This window comes from Euleptes europaea, chromosome 2, assembly GCF_029931775.1.
Source record: "Euleptes europaea isolate rEulEur1 chromosome 2, rEulEur1.hap1, whole genome shotgun sequence".
NCBI classification, from domain to species: domain Eukaryota; kingdom Metazoa; phylum Chordata; class Lepidosauria; order Squamata; family Sphaerodactylidae; genus Euleptes; species Euleptes europaea.
The window spans coordinates 85,212,184-85,231,625 of NC_079313.1; the positions used below are offsets into that span (position 1 = coordinate 85,212,184).

The 19,442-nt window shown below is 43.3% G+C and overlaps 1 protein-coding gene across 2 annotated transcripts in view; it reads right to left on the minus strand.

Annotated features, from left to right (window-relative positions):
• Nucleotides 1-19,442, minus strand: part of GRM4 (glutamate metabotropic receptor 4) — a 310,121-nt gene that overhangs the window by 96,781 nt on the left and 193,898 nt on the right. For both annotated transcript variants that reach the window (XM_056844265.1, XM_056844266.1), the window contains exons 3-5: nt 18,537-18,672; nt 9,463-9,617; nt 2,285-2,425 (exon numbers count right to left, since the gene is read on the minus strand). In XM_056844265.1, coding sequence (XP_056700243.1) covers nt 2,285-2,425; nt 9,463-9,617; nt 18,537-18,672 — 432 coding nt within the window. The remainder of the gene's footprint in view (nt 1-2,284; nt 2,426-9,462; nt 9,618-18,536; nt 18,673-19,442) is intronic.

Genomic DNA, 19,442 nt, shown 5'->3' on the forward strand with positions numbered 1-19,442 from the left:
CCTGCCCTCTATTCTCTTTAATATAAATCTGGCATTTTATTGTGCGCCAGAAGTTCTCCTGCTTGCCCAGATTTCTTCTTTAATAAAGAGCACCTTCAGCATAATCTATTTGGGTCCAATCATCATTACCTTATCTTCAGAAATTTACTGCTAAGGTTTTCTTTCTCAATCCACTAATATGCAGATTACACTCAGCTCTATTTCCCCTCAACAGCTAAGCCAGGTGGGTCTGTGGAAGTCCTGAATATGTGCCTGAGGAAGGTAAAGGATGGATGAGGGCCAATAAACTGAAGTCCAAACAAGACTGAGGTGTCCTGGCCATCAGGAAGGAATTAAGTCCCATTAACCATGGGGTTTGACAGCAGGTCACAATCCAGGGTCCAATAACACAATCAAAGGGAAAGTCAGAAGCCAGTCCAAAGTCTCAGTCCAGATTACATATTCCGAAGGGCTGAGTCAAAAGCAGTTCAAGGGTCAGATGAGAAGAATGGCTACAGAACAGGCAAGGTAGCCAGCCAAAAGGCAGAAAAGTCGATCCCATACTGTCTGAAGCCTCTCTGCAGCCTTATATAGGGAGCTTCCCTTCAGGTGCTGCTGGTTCACGAGGCGCCCTGGGGCTAGGGTTGCCAGCTCTGGACTGTGAAATTCCTGAAGATTTTGGGGGTGGCGCTTGGGGAGGGCAGGGTTTGGGGAGAGGAAAGATCTCAGTAGGGTATAATGCCATAGAGACCACCAAGCAGCCATTTTCTCCTGGTGAACTGATCTCTTCTAGCTGGACACCAGTTGTAATTCAAGGAGCTCTCCAGTTACCCCCTGGAGAATGGCAAATAGGGGTGTGCATTGAGTTTTCTTCAGTATTTTTTGGGTTCAGGTTCATTAAACCTGAACAATTTTGGGTTAATAAACCCAAACCTAGAAAATGTTGAAAAAAATCCAGCTCTGATAGGAAGGCAGCTGCTTTCCTTTCGACACCACCTGCCCACTCTGACTGGAGCATGCAGGCAGTGGCAAAATGAATGCTCCCACCTTTGTCCTGAGTCGATTTTAGCCATTTTCCTCAACTTGGAAGCTAATTTGCATGGACATCATGCTATGTGCCACGGATACGAATGGGGCCCCCAGACTTTGAGGCACCAGCCTGCCAATTGGCCCCTTCAGCCAGTCCTTGGCAATGCTGAACTTCTGAACCTGAAAACCGATGGACAGCTCTGCTTGCAAATACCTGGAGGATGGGGGCGACCCCTTTGCTGGTCCATAAAATTGGACCCCTGTCCCAAACTGCGATGTCCATCTAGGAAGAGTCCCTTGCAGCTATGCTGCAAATTTCATGTCTCTACCTCCAAATATGCCCCCACAGGAGCTTCAAAAAAATTCCACTAGACTATAATGGAACTGAATTTTTTTGGGAAACCTGGGAATAAATACAAAATACTCATTTACCAGTATGGGTATTCGGCTTATTTTGGGTTTACTGACAAAAATTCCGCCCAATAAACCCGAGCCCAAAATTTACCGATTTTTTGTTTTGTCTTTGCACAACCCTACTTACCAGCTTTTTAATGGTATGCTTCTGTTTCATAGATACTTTTATGCTGTTTATGTCCAATGGCTTGTTTTTAACTGCTTGTTTTATAGTTTAATATTGTGACGTGGTTTTAATTGTAAGCTGCCTTGAGCAGGACTCTGAAGAGGTGGCATAGAAATATCCAAAATAAATAAATATTAACATTCTCTCCATTCAGCAATCAGATCCAATGAATCCTCCAGAGACATCAGCACTTGCCTCTGATCCATCATAGCAAGCAGTATCTCCTTCAAAATGAGAACTTCTTGCAAGCTCCAACATGGATGATGCTCATGCTCCAACATGGATGATGCTCATGCGCATGGCCAGTTAAGCTTCTCTGTGTTAAAAGGTAAAGGTCCCCTGTGCAAGCACCAGGTCATTCCTGACCCATGGGGTGACGTCACGTCCCAATGTTTACTAGGCAGACTTTGTTTACGGGGTGGTTTGCCAGTGCCTTCCCCGGTCAGCTCCCCTTTACCCCCAGCAAGCTGGGTACTCATTTCACCGACCTCGGAAGGATGGAAGGATGAGTCAACCTTGAGCCAGCTACCTGAAACCAACTTCCGTCGGGATCAAACTCAGGTCATGAGCAGAGCTTGGACTGCAGTACTCTTTGTTACAGGTTTACAAATAGGAAGGCTCCCATTGATTGATGCAATATTCTGAGAGATTCTTTCACCCTCCCTATGTCCATCCCACCTCATTACAGCCTCTTACTTGTACACTTCTTGATGGTGCTTCCTTTCTTCAAAGCATGGCGACTCAGCTTGCAGTGGAAGTTATCCTCCCAGAATTCAGCAAACCAAATATTCCGGCGGTTATTATCCAGTGTCCTGCTGGAAAAATAGCGATCAAAACCTGACACAGAGAGAGAGAGAGAGAGAGAGAAAAGAATGATGGAATCATGAAGGCTGGGAGTCAAAACATATACAAGTTGATATCTATGAAAAGGAAACCTACCACTTTGGCTGTCTGCAAAGATAGAAGGCACTTTTTTTGCCTCTGAAAAACCATGCAGATAAACAGGATCAGTGAAAACAGAACTACTATCATATGCCTGATCTACTGACAGTGGTGAACAATGAGGGCCTGTGGAATCTCTCAAGGATAAGTCACATATTAAATGGCTAGTTCAGTTAATTTGCAACACAGATTTTATCCAAAGTAGAATATCTGTCAATATTTCAAAAGAAGATAAAGGGACCATTCTGAGCCAGATCCTCTACTCAAGCTGGGCTTTTAATGTTACCCAACTAACCAAAAATGGTATAGTAATCTACGATGCTCTGGGTTTTGTTTTGTTTGTTTGTTTACAAAAGTATTAGATGGAAAAAAATCTGACCATATTTTAATTGCCTCACTTCCCAAGTAAGTACCTCAACAACATACTAATTTAGCAATATGGCTCTAAAAAGTGCTTATTTTATTATTACATGTGTACCCACCTCTTCCTTCAAAGAGCTCAAAGCTGGTGACATTTATATCTCAGGGATCTACCATCAGACATTAATCAGGACCAGACCTGGTTCACATTAGCCACAGGCCTTCATGCTATTCTCTAGGAATTATATTATAAATATTGGTCACTATGTAGAGTGATATTTCTTGCCTTTCTTTATGTAGATACAGAACTGTGGACTATCTAATTGAATGCCCTGCACTGGAGCAAGATTCCTAATAGCATATAGCTCTACCAGATTAGTTTACATCACTCAGATTTTAATGTGCCATAAACAGATAGCCAGAACTGAAAGATGCCTTTGGGTAAAGCATATGCTTAGGTGGCTCCAGAAGTGGCACTGAGTCACACTCTCCAGCAGAAGGCCAACCCCTCTAGGCTCAACACAAATCACAGTGAGGGGGAGAGGAAAAGAGCACTTCTTATTCCAAAATGCATCAACCAATGAGTCAGACTCTGAATGTGAAAGGGAAAAAATACCTCTGTATGGGAACAGAGTTTGTGGTTCAAAGCTTCAAGACATACTCTCTCCTCAACCAGGGCATTACCCATCATATGTATATTTCCATAAATGCAAAAGAAGACTAGAAAACAAAAAGAAGATAGTGCATGAAAGACTCTTTAATACCATGAGCTTTTCCTTTCGTGAAGTATCTTACAGCTTTGAAGAAATTAAGGAGCCCAATCTTAATGGGCTCTCAAAACCAAAGATTTTTTAGTGACACCATTTGCCATAAAATTGATAAGGGGTCTAGGATCCAGCCCTGGGTAGGTCAAGGAGCCTAGGCACCCCTTTCTCAAGTTCATTCCACCCATTCTACATCTCAAAAAGTACTGCTGTAACACCAGTGTACAGGCAAAACATGGGCCAGAACCTTCTGTATTTCCATGGCATTCCCAAGGTTAACTAACAAAGAAATTGGGGGAGAAACAACTGACATTATCAAACACATGACAACATTGCCACAAAAATATTATTGCTATCTAACACTGCCAAAAACTGGAAAAAATAGGCAAGATGTTTAGGGTTAGTTACTTGGAATAGTTGGTTTAGTACATGTTCATGTGCCCATCAGACAGCTTCCCTCTAAGGCCTGAAACAAAGCCAAACTTGCTGTGCCCAGGTGCACTACGGGTTTTAGCAACTGAAATCAGCTGCTTGACAGACAAGCAAAAAACAACAGGCAGTCCCAAAACATCTCTTTGTAAGGGAAGACAAATGAATATGGTCACCAGTAGCCTGTGACTTAAGACATGTTGCTCCATTACAATTGCCATGATATCAAAGACTTAATTATCTATACAGATTTCAGTCACGTAGAATACAAATCTAATTTCCTTGGTATAAGTGGATATCAGAAGTGGGTAAGGAGCAGACAGGAAGGAGGGTGAGTTTGTATGGCTCCCTCTAGGGTTCTGTCTGACATAGACTTATTAATTGAATGGATCCTTCACTGGGCTTGGGGGACTTGATAACTATTTCCCTTCTAATGGATGATACCTCTGCTAATGAAACTATGATTGTGAGCTAAATCTGTCAGTACAGGTATATGGATGAAATCTGGTAAAATAGAAAGAAGTCATACCATTATGAATAAGTAGCTAAGGCTTATCAATATGGTGGCTCACGAGAATGATCAAACCTCCACTATATTCTTTCAGTCACCAGCTCTTACACTTTCCTTGCCTCCTGATGAATCATCTGTTCTGCTATCAAAGTGATCACGGCTATGCAGATTTGCCATAGCCCCTCTATGATGAAGCTCACCTTTTATTAACTGGATTTTGGTAAGCATTTGGTCCACAGACCAAAACCTCCTCCTTTCTCCCATGTCAGAAACCTGCATGTGGAATTCCTTTATTGTAGACTGGTAGAATTGGAAGGGGCCCTGGAGGTTATCAAATCCAACCAACCGCTCAGTGTAGGTCTTCAGGTGCTGTCCAGACCCAAACCTGCTTAGCTTCAGAAGGGTTGCCATATCATGTGTCTGCCAACCAACAGGAAAAGTTTCCATTTCTGTGTTGGCCAAATCACCCCATAGGGGAATATATAGTAGACTGTATCCTTGTTTGGTTGAAGTAGGATATAGGATGAATTGAACTCTAGTGGTTCTCAGGCGCTTGATCCAAAGTTACCTTCATTTACATTATTTTTAAAAAGCTGATCTGATTTGATTGTCAGCTTTTAACCCTTTTTCTTATTAGAAAAGTGCACTATAAATGAAGTAAGCAAGCAAATAAAAGGATCAGCTTTTTGAACAATCCTGATGGTAGTTTTCAGTTCCTAAGAAAGTACAGCATTGGATCTTTTGTTTATTTGTGGAGGGGGTCTTATTTTTGTAGCATTTTTCTGAGCTTTTCAAATGTTAAAAGCTGTGTACTTAGGACTAGTTCAGACAAGATACTTTGACTTCCTGCTTCTTATTGTTGTTTGCTCAGAGACAATCAGTACTGTTTGGTAAATAACCTAGAGAATGGATTTTTAACAAAAAGAAGGTTTCCAGAAATCTTGCCTAGGTAACATCCTATCTGGAGTGTCAAAGAGAATATTTTTGAGCTTCCATTTTCTATTTTTATACTGTTTGCCATTTTTAGACATTTTCTGCATTTTACTTGTAAATATGTAAATTCTGGTTTTCCTTTTATAATAAATGAGATCCCTTTTAAAGTATGAATCTATCCTTATAAGGTTTCATAATATCCTACTGCCTATCTAGGTCTTACCTTGGCTCATGGTACCATTATTGCTCCCTTGACTCATTGGCTCTTTTTGGGAAAGGATTAATAATTGCCTTTAGTGTCTAGTGAATTGGGGGGGGGGGGTAGCAATTTCTATTATTTTAATAGATTTTGGCCAGTTGGTTGAGTCAGGAGATAGGCTGCCAGTACACAGTAGGAAGCCAGCTAGAAAAAACTCTGCACATCCCCAGGAGTTCATTCTTCCCACACCCCTGTTACCATTTGCTTACCTTCTCTGATATTATCACAATGGTTGTCTGTTTTTGGCCAGGGTACTGAGGGGAGCACTTTGAAGTCCTTACAATCTGCATACTGAATCTTGTGATCAACCAAGGTGAAAATGACCCTCCTCTATTTCAGTATTCCTTGCTAATGCAGATCAGTTCAAGAGTGTCTAAGCCTTTCACTAAAAGACGGATGGGCAGGCAACCTTTCATGCTCACGTAAGTAAGAGTGCTCAGATAAACCAATTTTCTCCACAGGCAGGGAGTATGTTTTCTGCTATACAGACACTGCAAAGGCAGCACTGTGGAGAAAGCTTGTACATTTTCAATAGGCTTTTGTTGAAGTTCTTCATAGGGGCTTTAGATGGAACTGGTTGGTGAACAAGTGATGACTACAAACTGGTGGACACAAGAAGAAAAGAGCAAGGCCTGAAATACATGTCTCTGTGGGTAACAAGAGAATTTTGGGATGTTTTAAATGACACTAAGTGATATACCTGTCCCTCAGAGGTCCAGAGTAGAAGGTAATTCTGAAGACAGATATTTAGATTAGGCAAGGCCAGGAAGGACAAAGGAAGGAACTATGGCCAGGGGATAACATGATGGGCTAGAATGCAATACAGACAAAGCATAGACAATTCAAATTGGAAAAAATGCCAGTGAAGCTGCACTTCAGACCTCTCCGGCTGCTCCCATTTGTTTCAATGAGGCATGCACAGGAGAATTTCCCACTGGAGTGTGCTAACTGACAGATCCAGAATCAATGAAGATATCTAGGTGATATTTGAACACCATTTGGGAGAAGGAGCTGACCTTTGAAGAAACTTTGGGGGGAAACTGTGTGTGTTTATATAAAAGATATACCAACCCTTTTTCAGCACCCAATTTTCTTGCTTTTACAATTAAGAGTATGTTAAAAAGCAGAATGAAAAAGCTTCTCAGGGCAAAGAAAATAATGTTTTAAGCCCTAGAAAAGAATTTACAAGCAAAAAGAACAAACTGATACACAGCAATGATGGGGGTACATTTGCTAAAGTGCATCAGGATGCAGTTAAGAAAGTTTAACCAGGTATTAAGATAGGTGCCTAATCTTTCTGCAAAGCCAGCCCAGGAACTATGGGAGCATGCACAGCCCATTCAGTGCAAACTCCTAAAAAAATGTTCATTCAATTATCTTCATTGTCAAATATGGGATGGTGAGCATAGAGGGCCGCACTGAATCAGCAGTGGAACTAGTAATCGGTCTGCACAGAATATCCTTGAAGTTCTTTAGTTATCTTGAAACAAACATATATCCTATGTGGCTGAGCAAATTATTGAAAGAATGCTCTGACTAGTCAAACATCTACATTGTTTAGATGCTATTTCAAACCATTTCATTCTCCTTCTAGGTGCCATTTCCCCTAACTGTTCCTAGCCTCAGTTGTCCATACTACCATTTAATCTGATCTAATATTTTTAAGACATGAACTTTTATTGAAAATGTTATATCATTATATCAGATGTCATCCATAAAATCATGGTTTGCCAACTAATGAGCTTCAGTGGTAGTCTGGGCAAATAAAGCCAAGATTGGTGAGGGCGAGGATAGTGAGGGACATGTTGCTGAGAAAAACAGCGCTGAAACAGAGGACTACTAAAAGTACAAAAAAAGGGGGGGAGCTGTTTTTGAACACTCACCAGATTGAATATGAAACAAAGCAAGACCTAAGGCTCAGCTAGTCAGAGAATTCACATCTAAACAGTCTCAGTGAGTTCCACATACAATAGAAACAGGGCATTGTGCTTACTAGATATTCAGTAAATGTAAAGAGCATAGGTTCCCATTGAAAACACAGATCAAGAGCTCAATGATAAACCACAAACTGCATTCCTCTCCTTCCCCCTTTAAATGCTTTGGGGCATTCTTGTGATTTGCTATAACAAGCTGCAAGATCAGCAGTAAGCCATGCCTTTCTCAGGCAGACCAGGAGAGAGTATGGTTTCTAAGCACATGACTGCATCCTGAGCAAAGTTACTTGTCCAAATATTCAACATTGTTCTTTTAATTAATCCAACCCAAAGAACAGGGATTTTGTTTTTAAAGCTGGTTTTGAACAATTGCTGATAGCTGCTCTGAGCTTATGGAAGAGCAGTGTGTAAATGTTTTACAATTAAAAATATAAGGGGGAAAACAGCCCCCAAATCTGAGGAGGAGGAAATGATAATGCCTGGGGAAAGCAAGAAGATTGATAGTGGGATGTCAAAGGACAAATAGAAACTTTGAAAAAAAATCCAAAAAGGGCTCCTAGAGGCAAGATATCTATACCCTGTATGTTCAGTTCTTTGCCAAGAATCTGGCTTTTGTCACTGTGGCTGATAGAATACATGGGCAATGATTTCCCCTGAGGACATGAAGAGTGTCTGGGACATACCACCAAGCAAGGGAAGAGTGGGAAGCCAAATGAGCCCCTCTCTTAGCAAGCTGTCATGTGAGATTGGCCACAGCAACTGGGCATGTCGACAAGTGACACCTCAAACTTCCTACAGGAGGGAAGAGGAATGGTTAATTATGTGTTTATCATCCCCACAGAGACGTCCTCTGCTAATGCACTCGAGCTATCCGCCCACAACAAAAAAATGATACATTTTACTGAATATCTCTGACACCGTCACCTCCAATTCAAAGCAATAGCCCTGATATTGCCTTCATTTGCTAACCTTTCATCCACTTCGGCTGTGATCTGTCACTCTCAGCAAAGTATCATAATAATTACTGGGCTGTTACGGAATAATTTTCTAAACAGTGTGTGTGTGTTGGGGTGGGGGTTGCTAGCAAAAAGAGGAGGCACCATGTGGTCCAGTGTATCAGAAACTTGCTCCACATCATGCTTCTCCATAGGGATCACAACTTAGAAGATCTACAGACATCTCTTTAAAAAAGTTCTCTGGCCACTGTTTTCATGAAAAGGTGATAGATGGGGAAGAAACCATTGTGAGGTTGTCTAGGTAAGCAGCTATTTGATTGATATACAATAGGTAGTTCAAATTCAGTACAACTTCATTCTCAGCATGAGGAGACACATGAAGGAACACTATTGCTGGAGGCAGAATTTGTTTTAGTGTTGCCCATTGTGTGCACATTCATTCCCCTATCATTTTTGATCAAACAGGAATCGCAGGGTTCTGTAATACTTCAAAAAAACAGGCAGAGCCTATTCAACCAGAGTCTGTGGCCACATCCACACATTGCAGTACAGAAATGTGCGGTACAGTTTTGCAGTACATAAATCATTCACAACTGGATAATCCAGAAGGTAAATGATTGCTACAGCACAACAATACCAAAATATCAACATTAACTGAATGTAGCCTATAACAAGGGTGGGGGGAATGACTGCGTAACATTGTATTAGCTCTGTCTCAAAATATCATGTGTTTTAAAATCTCAACACTCCCCAAAACCCCAAACAGCAGCAAGGTGCTAGACATACCTCTAACAGACGCCCTCTTGGGCAAGATGGTCACAGATCCCTCAGCCACCTCTTCCACTTCTCTCACTGGGGCAATTTTGGAGCCCCAGCTGTCAGAGCCCATCCAGATGAAGTGCCCGGTCTGATTGGCCTTCTTGGCAGCCATCAGCACATTCCTGTAGAGAGATCAAAGAGCCCATCTATGGAATCATCATGTTCAGCTTAAGGGAAGCAACAGAACCAAATGGAAATAAAAGCAGCAATACACATAGTACATACATTTACTGCAAGCTAGCTTGGTTGGACATCACATCAGAAAGCTGCTCATTCAGCTACCCCTTTCCCCTGCTCCACAGATATTTGCCACTTTGGCCCTGCCTTCAGGTAGATGGAGAAAGATGAAGACTGAAACACCAGTTGTGCTATGTGTTTTACATTGGCTGGCCCTAACCCATTTCCAAAACACACTTGGGATCAGCACTTAGGAATACAGCACATTCAAGGCACAACTATACCAGTCATTTCTCATAAGTTAGATGTGCAATGATTCCACACTCCATATTCACAGTGCAAATGGATGAGCATGAAATAAGTGTAATGGGTGTCCGTCAGACAGGACTGGGTACATAATGTTGACAGAATGCTCTCCAGTGCAAGGCTAATGAAATTGCCTTTTCAGTTCCACATCACCCTGCTACTGAGCCTATTACTTTTTGTGAAGTTGCTGGCAAGACTCGAATCATTATTGCTCATAGGCATGCTGGTTTCTGACTTGTCTAGTAATGGCCAAGTCTCCACTATGCATAATCGTGTATAAAGGATACATTTCTTATTTAAAATATTAATGACCATATATTTTGTGAGTGGCCTTGATAATGATATAGCAGCTAGACCCACTGCAAAATTACTTTGTCGGAACCAGATTTTCCAACTAGATCTTGCAGGATGTCAGGAATACATCACAGAAACTTTCCAGATGTGAAGTTCCCATTTTGGGCAGAATAGTTGCAAACGGATGGAGAATACTGGCTCATAAAGTCTATGTGCTCACACATGTATTATAGAGCCCTCTTGTACCAAGCCAAAAAAATGCCTGTTTGTATGCTCAGATGAAACTACCACCAGATTCTAGAAAATCCCCTATTCAGTTCTCCAGGAAATCCATCGAACTGACCTGGAAATTGCAACAACAATTTTTATTTATTCCAGAACTTAGCTAAATATCTATTCTCTGCCTCCAATTTCTCCATCTATAAAGTTAAAATATCCGAAGCATAAGAAAAAGGCTATAGGGATTAATGAAGTAGTGGCTGGAAATTGCTTCGCCTGCTTAGCATTCTTTATAAATGTTCACTCTTGCAGTCTATTTTCCTATAGGCCTTGGACCATCCTATTTTATTTCATGAAATCAGCTTCAGTGAAGGTAGCCTCATTAAAGGGAAACAACAATCAAGATATTTTCTTCATTAAAGGGAAACAATGATCAAGATCTTTTCTACATTTGACCCACCAAGGGACAAAGGGACAAATCTGAGAAAAGTTAAGAGGGTCCTAAGAATTTTTTTATTGTTCCCTTTGGCGACAAAATTCTGTCCCCGTCCAAGAAAGACAGCTGTTAAGTGCTTTGACAAATGGATTGAGAGGTTGTCTGGCTCCTTTGTGACTCAGTAAAGTGCTTTATGTCCTTCAGACTACAACACACTATGGGCCTTCTTGCATCAATGGTCTCCAGTGAACTCTCCTGTCGTAGTGATGCGCTCATAATGTGGCAATGACATACTTCAGACGCTTTACTGAGAGCGGAGATGAAGGCAAACTGAAAGGAATTCCCATCCCAGAAAGACATCAAACCCTCCCAGACTGAGAGTGGGGAGAGCTGGGTTCAAATCCCCATTCGGCCATGAAGCTAACTCAGTGATCTTGAGCTAATCATCACCATTGGTCAGCCACAGTAGGTTGTTGGGGAAATCCAAATAAGTCCGTGAGCATCTAAGAGGGAGGGCCAGATGTATGTGTAATAAACAACTCCTTTGATTTTGGGAGCTTTGTGCCAAGTGGATTCGATCAGCCTGAAATCAAACTGTGGGACAGGAGAACATGAAAGAGGCATGGCGAGCCACTATGCTGGAGCTTCCCAAAAAGCAAAGGCTGTGAAACCACGGCCCTTTCCCTGGTGTTTCTCTTCCTTCAGAGAAGCAAAACAACTCCAAGCATGGGCTGTGTTACCTAATGAGAGAGGGAAGAGGCAGAAGGGGATCGCGGACAGGCCTTAGGCAAAGGAATACCACCAGGCATGCAGGGCCAGTCATAAGAAGGAGAAAGGGCTGAAATCATTCAGGAGTATAAAGCCACTGAGCTGCCATGTGTTCTCATGTGAGGTTTATTTTTTTAAGCCCTTAACAAGAAAACAGGGGTGATCAATGGAGACTTTGTCAATAGCAAGGTTGATTAAAAAGTGATTAAGGGTGTAGTGGCAGAAAGACTGAATGACAGGCAACCACGGTGTCCTTAGAGAAAGGCAAGTGTTTTTGGAAAGCCATGGAGAATAAAAGGGGGAGGGAAATAACGGAATCAGACAACGGGAAAGAGCAAACGTGATCATGATCTTGATACAGAAAGAGGCCACTACTGAGCAATGAGCCCAATTCCAATTCCACTTTACCTCTTATTACTACAGCATCAATTATTATTTTTTATTACAGCAGCATCTTTAATAGCCATTGTGTTGTTGTGACAACTCATAAAAGCTACTCTTTGGTCCGAGGAACTTCAAGTGTGTGAGTGGGAGGGAGAATGGAAGCAAGACAGCAAGAGGAAATTGCTTGCAGGTACCCAACAGGTCAATAGCAGAGCCGGGCCCCCAAAGGTCCAATGTGAGGCCATTGCTCCACCTACTAGGTCACAGAATCACTGAACAATAGGGTTGCCAACCTCCAGGTAGTAGCTGGAGATGTCCAGCTATTACAATTGATCTCCAGCCAATAAAGAACAGTTCACCTGGAGAAAATGGCCGCTTTGGCAATTGGACTCTATGGCATCAGAGTCCCTCCCCTCCCCAAATCACATCCTCCCTATGCTCTGCCCCCCAAAATAACCAAGTATGTTCCACCCTGGAGCTGGCAACCCTATTGAACAAAGAGGAAGGAAAAACCACAATAGTACTGTAGTTCATGTAAGCCTTACCAGCCAGGTTGGCTTAGGAAGAACAACTGGCCTTGAAAAATGGGCACCGCCCCCTGCCCACCAGGTCCCACCCCCACAAAGTAGGAAGGAAAAGAGAGAGGGAGAAGGAGACAGCCAGCCCTGCAGCTCTGCACCTGGTTTGCCTGGACCGGGAGCAGCCTTCCCCAGGCCAGGTTTGCATCGGCCAGGAGCACCCTTCCAGGCCAGGAGGGGATTTCCTCAGGTGGGGCAAGACTTGCACTGGCTGGGAGCAGAATTCCCCAGGCTGGCCACAGCTCTTCTACCTGAATTGGACTGGCCCAAGGGGGGAGCAGGCTATCATCCCACTGGAAAATTCCCTGCTGGCTACAGTGGCCAGTCAGCCCCTGATTACCAGGTACATTCGGTTTAGAAGTTTCTCTTTTGAGCAAAATTTTGGGTCCTTGTTGATGCCAACCCCCGCACTGGCACACTGGCATGAACTCATTGGCCTTTTAGCTTATAGGGCCTTTAGGGGTCACCTGGATTATCCAGAGGTTCTTCTCCCTATATGTGAGCTTTTTGAAATGAAAACAGAGATTGCCAGCTAACAGGAGCTCTAAGGGGGAAAAAAACAAGATACTGTTTCAAGATACCATGAAATCTGTGATAACATTGAAACCTCTTGATGAAAAAAAAGGAAGGAACAAATTCTGGGGCTTAGAAAACACTTAAAGTTGTTTCATGCAATTAGCTGCATGGAGATTCATTGTGTATACTGAGATATTGGAGGTGTACTGTATGTACTTTTCCAGCCACTACACAGATTGAACTGCCTATTTGCCCAGTGGGTTAATGTCTCTGTGTAGGGATTTGTTTAAGGAGCTGGCTTAGCTTAGCCCAGAAGAAGATGAGGAGGAAGTGGTACTGCTAGTCTTGAGATGGGTGGCTTGGGTGATGTCAGGCAGTTGAATGACCTGTGTTCTGAAGGACACAGGCTTCATCCATCATCACTCCAAGCCTTTCTCGTTCTCCTAGAAGATTTCCAGATGGTATTAATTAGCCCATCACCACTGAAGGTAAGAGATCATAGTTCCAGCCAACACGAAATGGCTTTATTAACTCTTACACTGTTTTATACTTCCAGGGGATTTGTCCTCCCTTGTCTTAGAGGGTCTCAAACTGGAAACCAAAAGGAAAATAATACAATTATAACTAGTAACATAGCTAGGGTAGCCAACCTCCAAGTACTAGCTGGAGATCTCCCGCTGTTACAACTGATCTCCAGCCGATAGAGATCAGTTCATCTGGAGAAAAATGGCTGCTTTGGCAATTGGACTCCATGGTTTTGAAGTCCCTCCCCTAACCCCGCCTTCCTCAGGCTCCACCCCAGAAATCTCCAGGTATTTCCCAATCTGGAGCTGGCAACCCTAACCATAGGATGGGGGATACCTTGGGATAGTTTAGAGCACCAAGTGATGAAGAAAGGATTGTGTGTGAAGACCAAGTTGGCTGTAATTGATCCAGGGATGCTGGATTCTTTTTCTGTGAGTTAATTCTAAAGGACCTCTCATATGAAGGGCCCTCAACCCACTTGTTTTTCCCAAAGCAGCCTCATACTGTTTTCACATGCACAATGATCCTGTGCTTCAAGGGAGGGGGAAGGACTATGTGGTCTTTAAAATGTGTGCGCAGGCAGCACATCTCACTGTCTGCCCATGCTCCCTGCCAAATCTTCTCCTGAAACTCCCAGAACCCCAAGTGCACAACTTGGCACTACAGGTCCAGTCTAATTGTAAAGAGAAGAACAAACAAGAGGACCGGCCTCCATGTACTGTGTAAGAGGCTTACTTAAAGAATATGAGCACTGTGGACTTCTACCTTCTCTGGTACTGTCTGGCCATAGCTACACAGTGTTCCCGAGGAAGTCCTGAACACTATTCATGAAGTCAACATGAGAAGAAAGAATGTGCAAGCTGAAACACCATTAAAGCTATAATTATCTGCATTGTGTGCTATATTCCTCCACTCCTTAAAGACTCACAATTAGAGCTGTTGATTCGGTTCGGCCCGAACTGAAAATCAGCTGAATTTCCCTTGATTCGGTGGTTTTTAGTTCAGGATGAACCAAACTCAAAAATGGCGGGCAACCAGGGAGCCGAATTCAGCGAGTTCAGGAGTTCACGAATAAATCCGGCCAATTCGGGGCCGTCAGTAAGCAGCATAACCTTCAGTAAGCAGCATTCTCCTCCCCCGGCCAATCAGTGGCCAAGTTGGGTCTTCTTCTAGCCAATCAGTCAGGATTGAGTACTGGAGGAATCAGCTGATGTGCGGCCCCGCCGGGGAAAGAGAGAGAGAGGGAAATCCTCGTGTGTGTGTGCGGGGGTGCTTGTGCACATTCGCTCCTTTCCGTGGCTGCAGGGGGCGCATTTTTTGGGGTACAGACCCCAAACTTTCAGGGGATATTCAGACAAGCCTTCTTAAGAGACCAACCAAGTTTTGTAAACATTGGGTCAGGGGGTCCCGAGATATGGGCTCCACCCCTTTTTCCTCTCCCCCCTTTTCCATTTCTGTGGCTGCAGGGGGTGCTTTTTGGGGGGTGCAGCCCCCAAACTTTTATCATAGCTTCAGACAATCCTTCTTAAGAGACCACCCAAATTTTGTAACGATGGGTTCAGTGGGGGCAGAAATATCGGCTCCCCCCTTTTCTCTTTCCGTGGCTGCAGGGGGCGCATTTTTGGGTGTGCCAACCCCAAACTTTCAGCAAAGCTTCAGACAAGGCTTCTTAAGAGACCACCCGTTTTGTAAACATTGGGTCAGGGCCCCCCGAGATATGGGCTTTCCCCTTTTCCCTATTGGGATGAATGGATCACCCTCGAGAGATGCATACATATGGATCTCATATTGGATACAAATGGAATCATATTGGATTACCCAGCCTCCCAGCCCCTCCTGATGGAACAGAAGACAGCCACAGTAAGACCCCTTTGGGGGCTTTAATCTGTAATTTTTCTTTTCTCTCTGTGTGTGTGTGGGGGAAAGCAGAGTCTGTGTGTGTGTGGGGAGGGAGCAGTTTCTGTGGTGGTGGGGAAGCCAAAGGGGGCTTTTGCCGGTTCTGCCTGGGGTGTGTGTTCCCCCTCCAGTCTCTCTCTCCCTGGTTTGAGGGGGGGGCTTCATTTTTATGTCTTCAGGTTTTCCCTCATTCATAAGATCAGTTAGGTTATTTTGATGCTTGCTCAAAACTGGTTTTCAAATGGTGACTTAAAGAATGCATCTGTCTGGTCCCAAGTCCAATGCAAAAGGAGAAATTCCACCCCCTCCTGCTCATTATGCATAGCTAGCTGCCTCTGTCCCTTTCCATGGTTTGCAAACTTCCAGGTGTCAGATGTTGCTTTGCACTGTTGCAAAGGTGTTGCATTGCGTGCTTGTGTTGTTTTGCAGTTGTATTGTTTTGCAAAATTCTTCACACCTGCCCCGCCCTTTGCATGTTTGCAAAGGTGTTGCTTTGCAGTTGTGTTGCTTTGCAAAGTTCTTAGCAGCTGCCCCGCCCTTGCTCTCATCAGCGGCAAGCTCTGCTCAGAGATGCACATTAAGGGTGGGGGGACCCCTTTCGGGGGCCATATCTCAGCCCCCCCCCGACCCAATCTTTACAAAACTTGGGGGGTCTGGCAAGAAGGGTCCTTTGAAGCTCCTCTGAAAGTTTGGGACCTCTACCCCCAAAAATGCCCCCCCCAGAGCCGCGGAAAGGCACGGTTGTGTTTTTAATGGCTTTATTCGGCAGATTTTTTTCCCCCGAACTTTGAATTCCTGCCGAATTGCACGGACCCGAAGCGGGGGAGTTCGGACTTCGGCATATCCCGAATCTAAACGGGCCGAATTCAGCCGAATCCGAACTATACCGAATTTTTTTTAATTCAACAGCCCTACTCACAATATTTTTGACTCATAAAAAGGATCACATGGAAAAGGCCTAAGAAATGCATCTGTCTCAGCAGCAAACATCAGCCTATCACTGCATGAAAAACACAGAGATTCCAGATGTGTGCAACTGCTGCCAACAGGGTGCAGTTCTGCAGTTTACAAACCATTTTCTGCTAGGTAAATGTTTACAAGCCCCTGTTTAATGGTGCTTGTCATTTACACTGGAAGGCAAATCCCTGATTTTGCTGGAAGGAAATGAGAGTAAATGTCTGGGTTGCAGACATTTCTATTAGCCAGTTTCCCAGAAACTTAGATTGTTTGCATATTTGATGTAAACTGATTGAAAATGTCAGTTTACTCACATTTGCATAATGTTTGCTGATTAATAAATTAGACACTTGCAAAATCAGGTATAACTCAGTGTAAATTACTAGGCTCAAAAACAAATACAAACAGAAGCATTGTGTTTTCTCCTTTTTTTTCTTTTCTTTTTTTTTTTTGGTGCTGCATTACGGCACCACTTATTTTGTGGGAATGGACCAGGCTTTGCTTTTCTGTGACTGATGGAGAGCACCCAACCTACACTTTTTGTACCACTGCCAGAAAATCCCAGGAGATCACGAATAAGAATTGAAAGATTATAATCTTTGTGGAAAATGTAAAAAGTAGAGTTTGAAAAGTATATTTTTGGAGAAATACGTTTTAAAAAGCCCACCCCAATCTTTCTCTCAGTAATGGTCAGGTTATTAAAATTTCAAACAACAGCGGTACAATTTGTATAGTTTTTGATCCTATAAAACAAAACAAGGGCTTGGAACTTGAGAGCTTTTTGATGATACAATCAAGAGTGGCCTTTCCATCAAATTTCAGTCTTGCTTTTTCTGGAAGAAAACCACGCTCCCAGAATTTCAGTCTTTTGATACAGTCCTTATTCATCATTCCTCTCCCACCCACTCCACTATAGTCTGTGTACAATATAATGGCATTGGAGTGGACACTAGGAATTAAATGTTTGTAGACTTTTGAGAGTAGGGTTGCCAACCTCCAGGTAGCAATTGGACTCTATGGCATTGAAGTCCCTCCCCTCTCCAAATCCCACCCTCCTCAGGTTCCACCCCAAAAACCTCCTGCTGGTGGTGAAGAGAGACCTGAGAACCCTATTTGAGAGGCATATCTGCACTGTGACACTATATATGCAGCAGCAGAGCTAGTGTGGTAAAGTGGTTATAGCACTGGAGTATGACCAGGATGACCCAGGGTGAGGGCCAGATTAAGACACCCTGGGGCCCCATAACTATGTCAAGTTTAAGAGGCCTAATAGCATTACCAAATATATGTATTATTCTAGCATGGAAATGTAGTAATTTTTGTGTGCATATGTATTTAGAGGCACCTCATAATCTGAGGCCCTAACCCTTTGTTTACATAGGTTGCACATAAATCCAGCTCTGCCCAAGTTCAAATCCCAACTCAGCCATGAAACTCACTGGATGAGCTTGGGCCGGTGTCTTTCCAGTCCTACGCTATGCGGAATACCAGGTATACCACTCTGAGTTTCCTGAAGGAAAGGTAGGATAAAGATGTAATAAACTGATAGAATGGACAACCAACCCTGTTGCTAATATTGCTCTTGCCAATGGGCAGGGGATCAGTACAGACTGAAAAAGGGGTTCAGTATGGATATTATGGCTCACGCACACTTCAGGTGCATCTGATGCAGAGAAAACATGCAACAAATGGCCAAATATGTAAAAGGTCTTTCTAGTTGCCATATCCAGTGTGTAGCTATACTGAGTGAAAGTGCTAAGAACAGAAAGAAAGAGAAGGTAGAACAATGAAGACACAGTGACCCAGACATTCTGCCCACCTTATTCATTAACATGTACACTCACATTAACAAGCACACTATGAAGCAGCGACAAGCCAGCCATCCTAGGAGCTTCCCATTAACTTAGCTTTCTCCCATCACCTTACCCTTCTCTCACTCTCTCCTTCCCACACAGTTCCTCAAAACCAGACCATTACCCTCTTACTTGATATCATCTTCATTGGCAAAGATGATGACGGCTCGAGCATGGGATGTCTCCAGGAGGCGCCGAATGATCTTATCAAACTCTCCTGCTTTGGGTTCCCGTGGGATCTTGACTGATTGTGCCACACACATGCTCCCTATGGTTGGACAAAACAGCAACATTAGAGACACCTTTGAACTGAAGTGCCAAAACAGCTCAATGTTCCTCTACCACAGGTTGCCTGGGATGGCCCAAAAAAGCCGCCAGAGGCACATCCTGACATAGCCCAAGGTCTCTTTCTCATGCCCCCCCTTTTTTTTTGCTTGGAAGCAACTGTGATTGAAACACTGGAGAAAACAAAACTGGAATCAAGTGATGAGCATGAATGTGTGAATCAGCTCCAACCATATTGTTTAGGGAAAGTAGCTAACCTCAAATTGTTCATGCATGGTTGCAGCTGTGACAGAAATACTGAAGGCAACTTAAATTGGCAGGAAATCCTGAAAGAGAAGAGATTTAAGGCTCTTATCCCATACAAAAGATCTGTAGTTGTTTGTGAGTCTTATTTGTTCATCCTGATTTGAGTCCACCAGCACCTTAAAGACCAACAAGATTTTGGGGGATATAAGCTTTCAAGAGTCAAAGCTCCCTTCGTTGGATACCATTGTCATTCAGCCTGGTTTATTTATGGGTATGCATCACCTGATTTTTCTACAACTGATTACTTGTGGAAGCTTGCAGGCAACAAACCTGGCTGGTTAGTTCACATCAATATGAAAAATTCAACACCTGTTCCCTTTGCCATTTAGGGTTGTCAGGAGGTCACTTCCTGAAGATTCTCCTTAGTTCTCAGCCTGCCCTGCAAAGCTCCTCCTGTACCTGTGACCTGTGTGAAATCTTAATCCCAGCCAACCCACACCCAAGGAG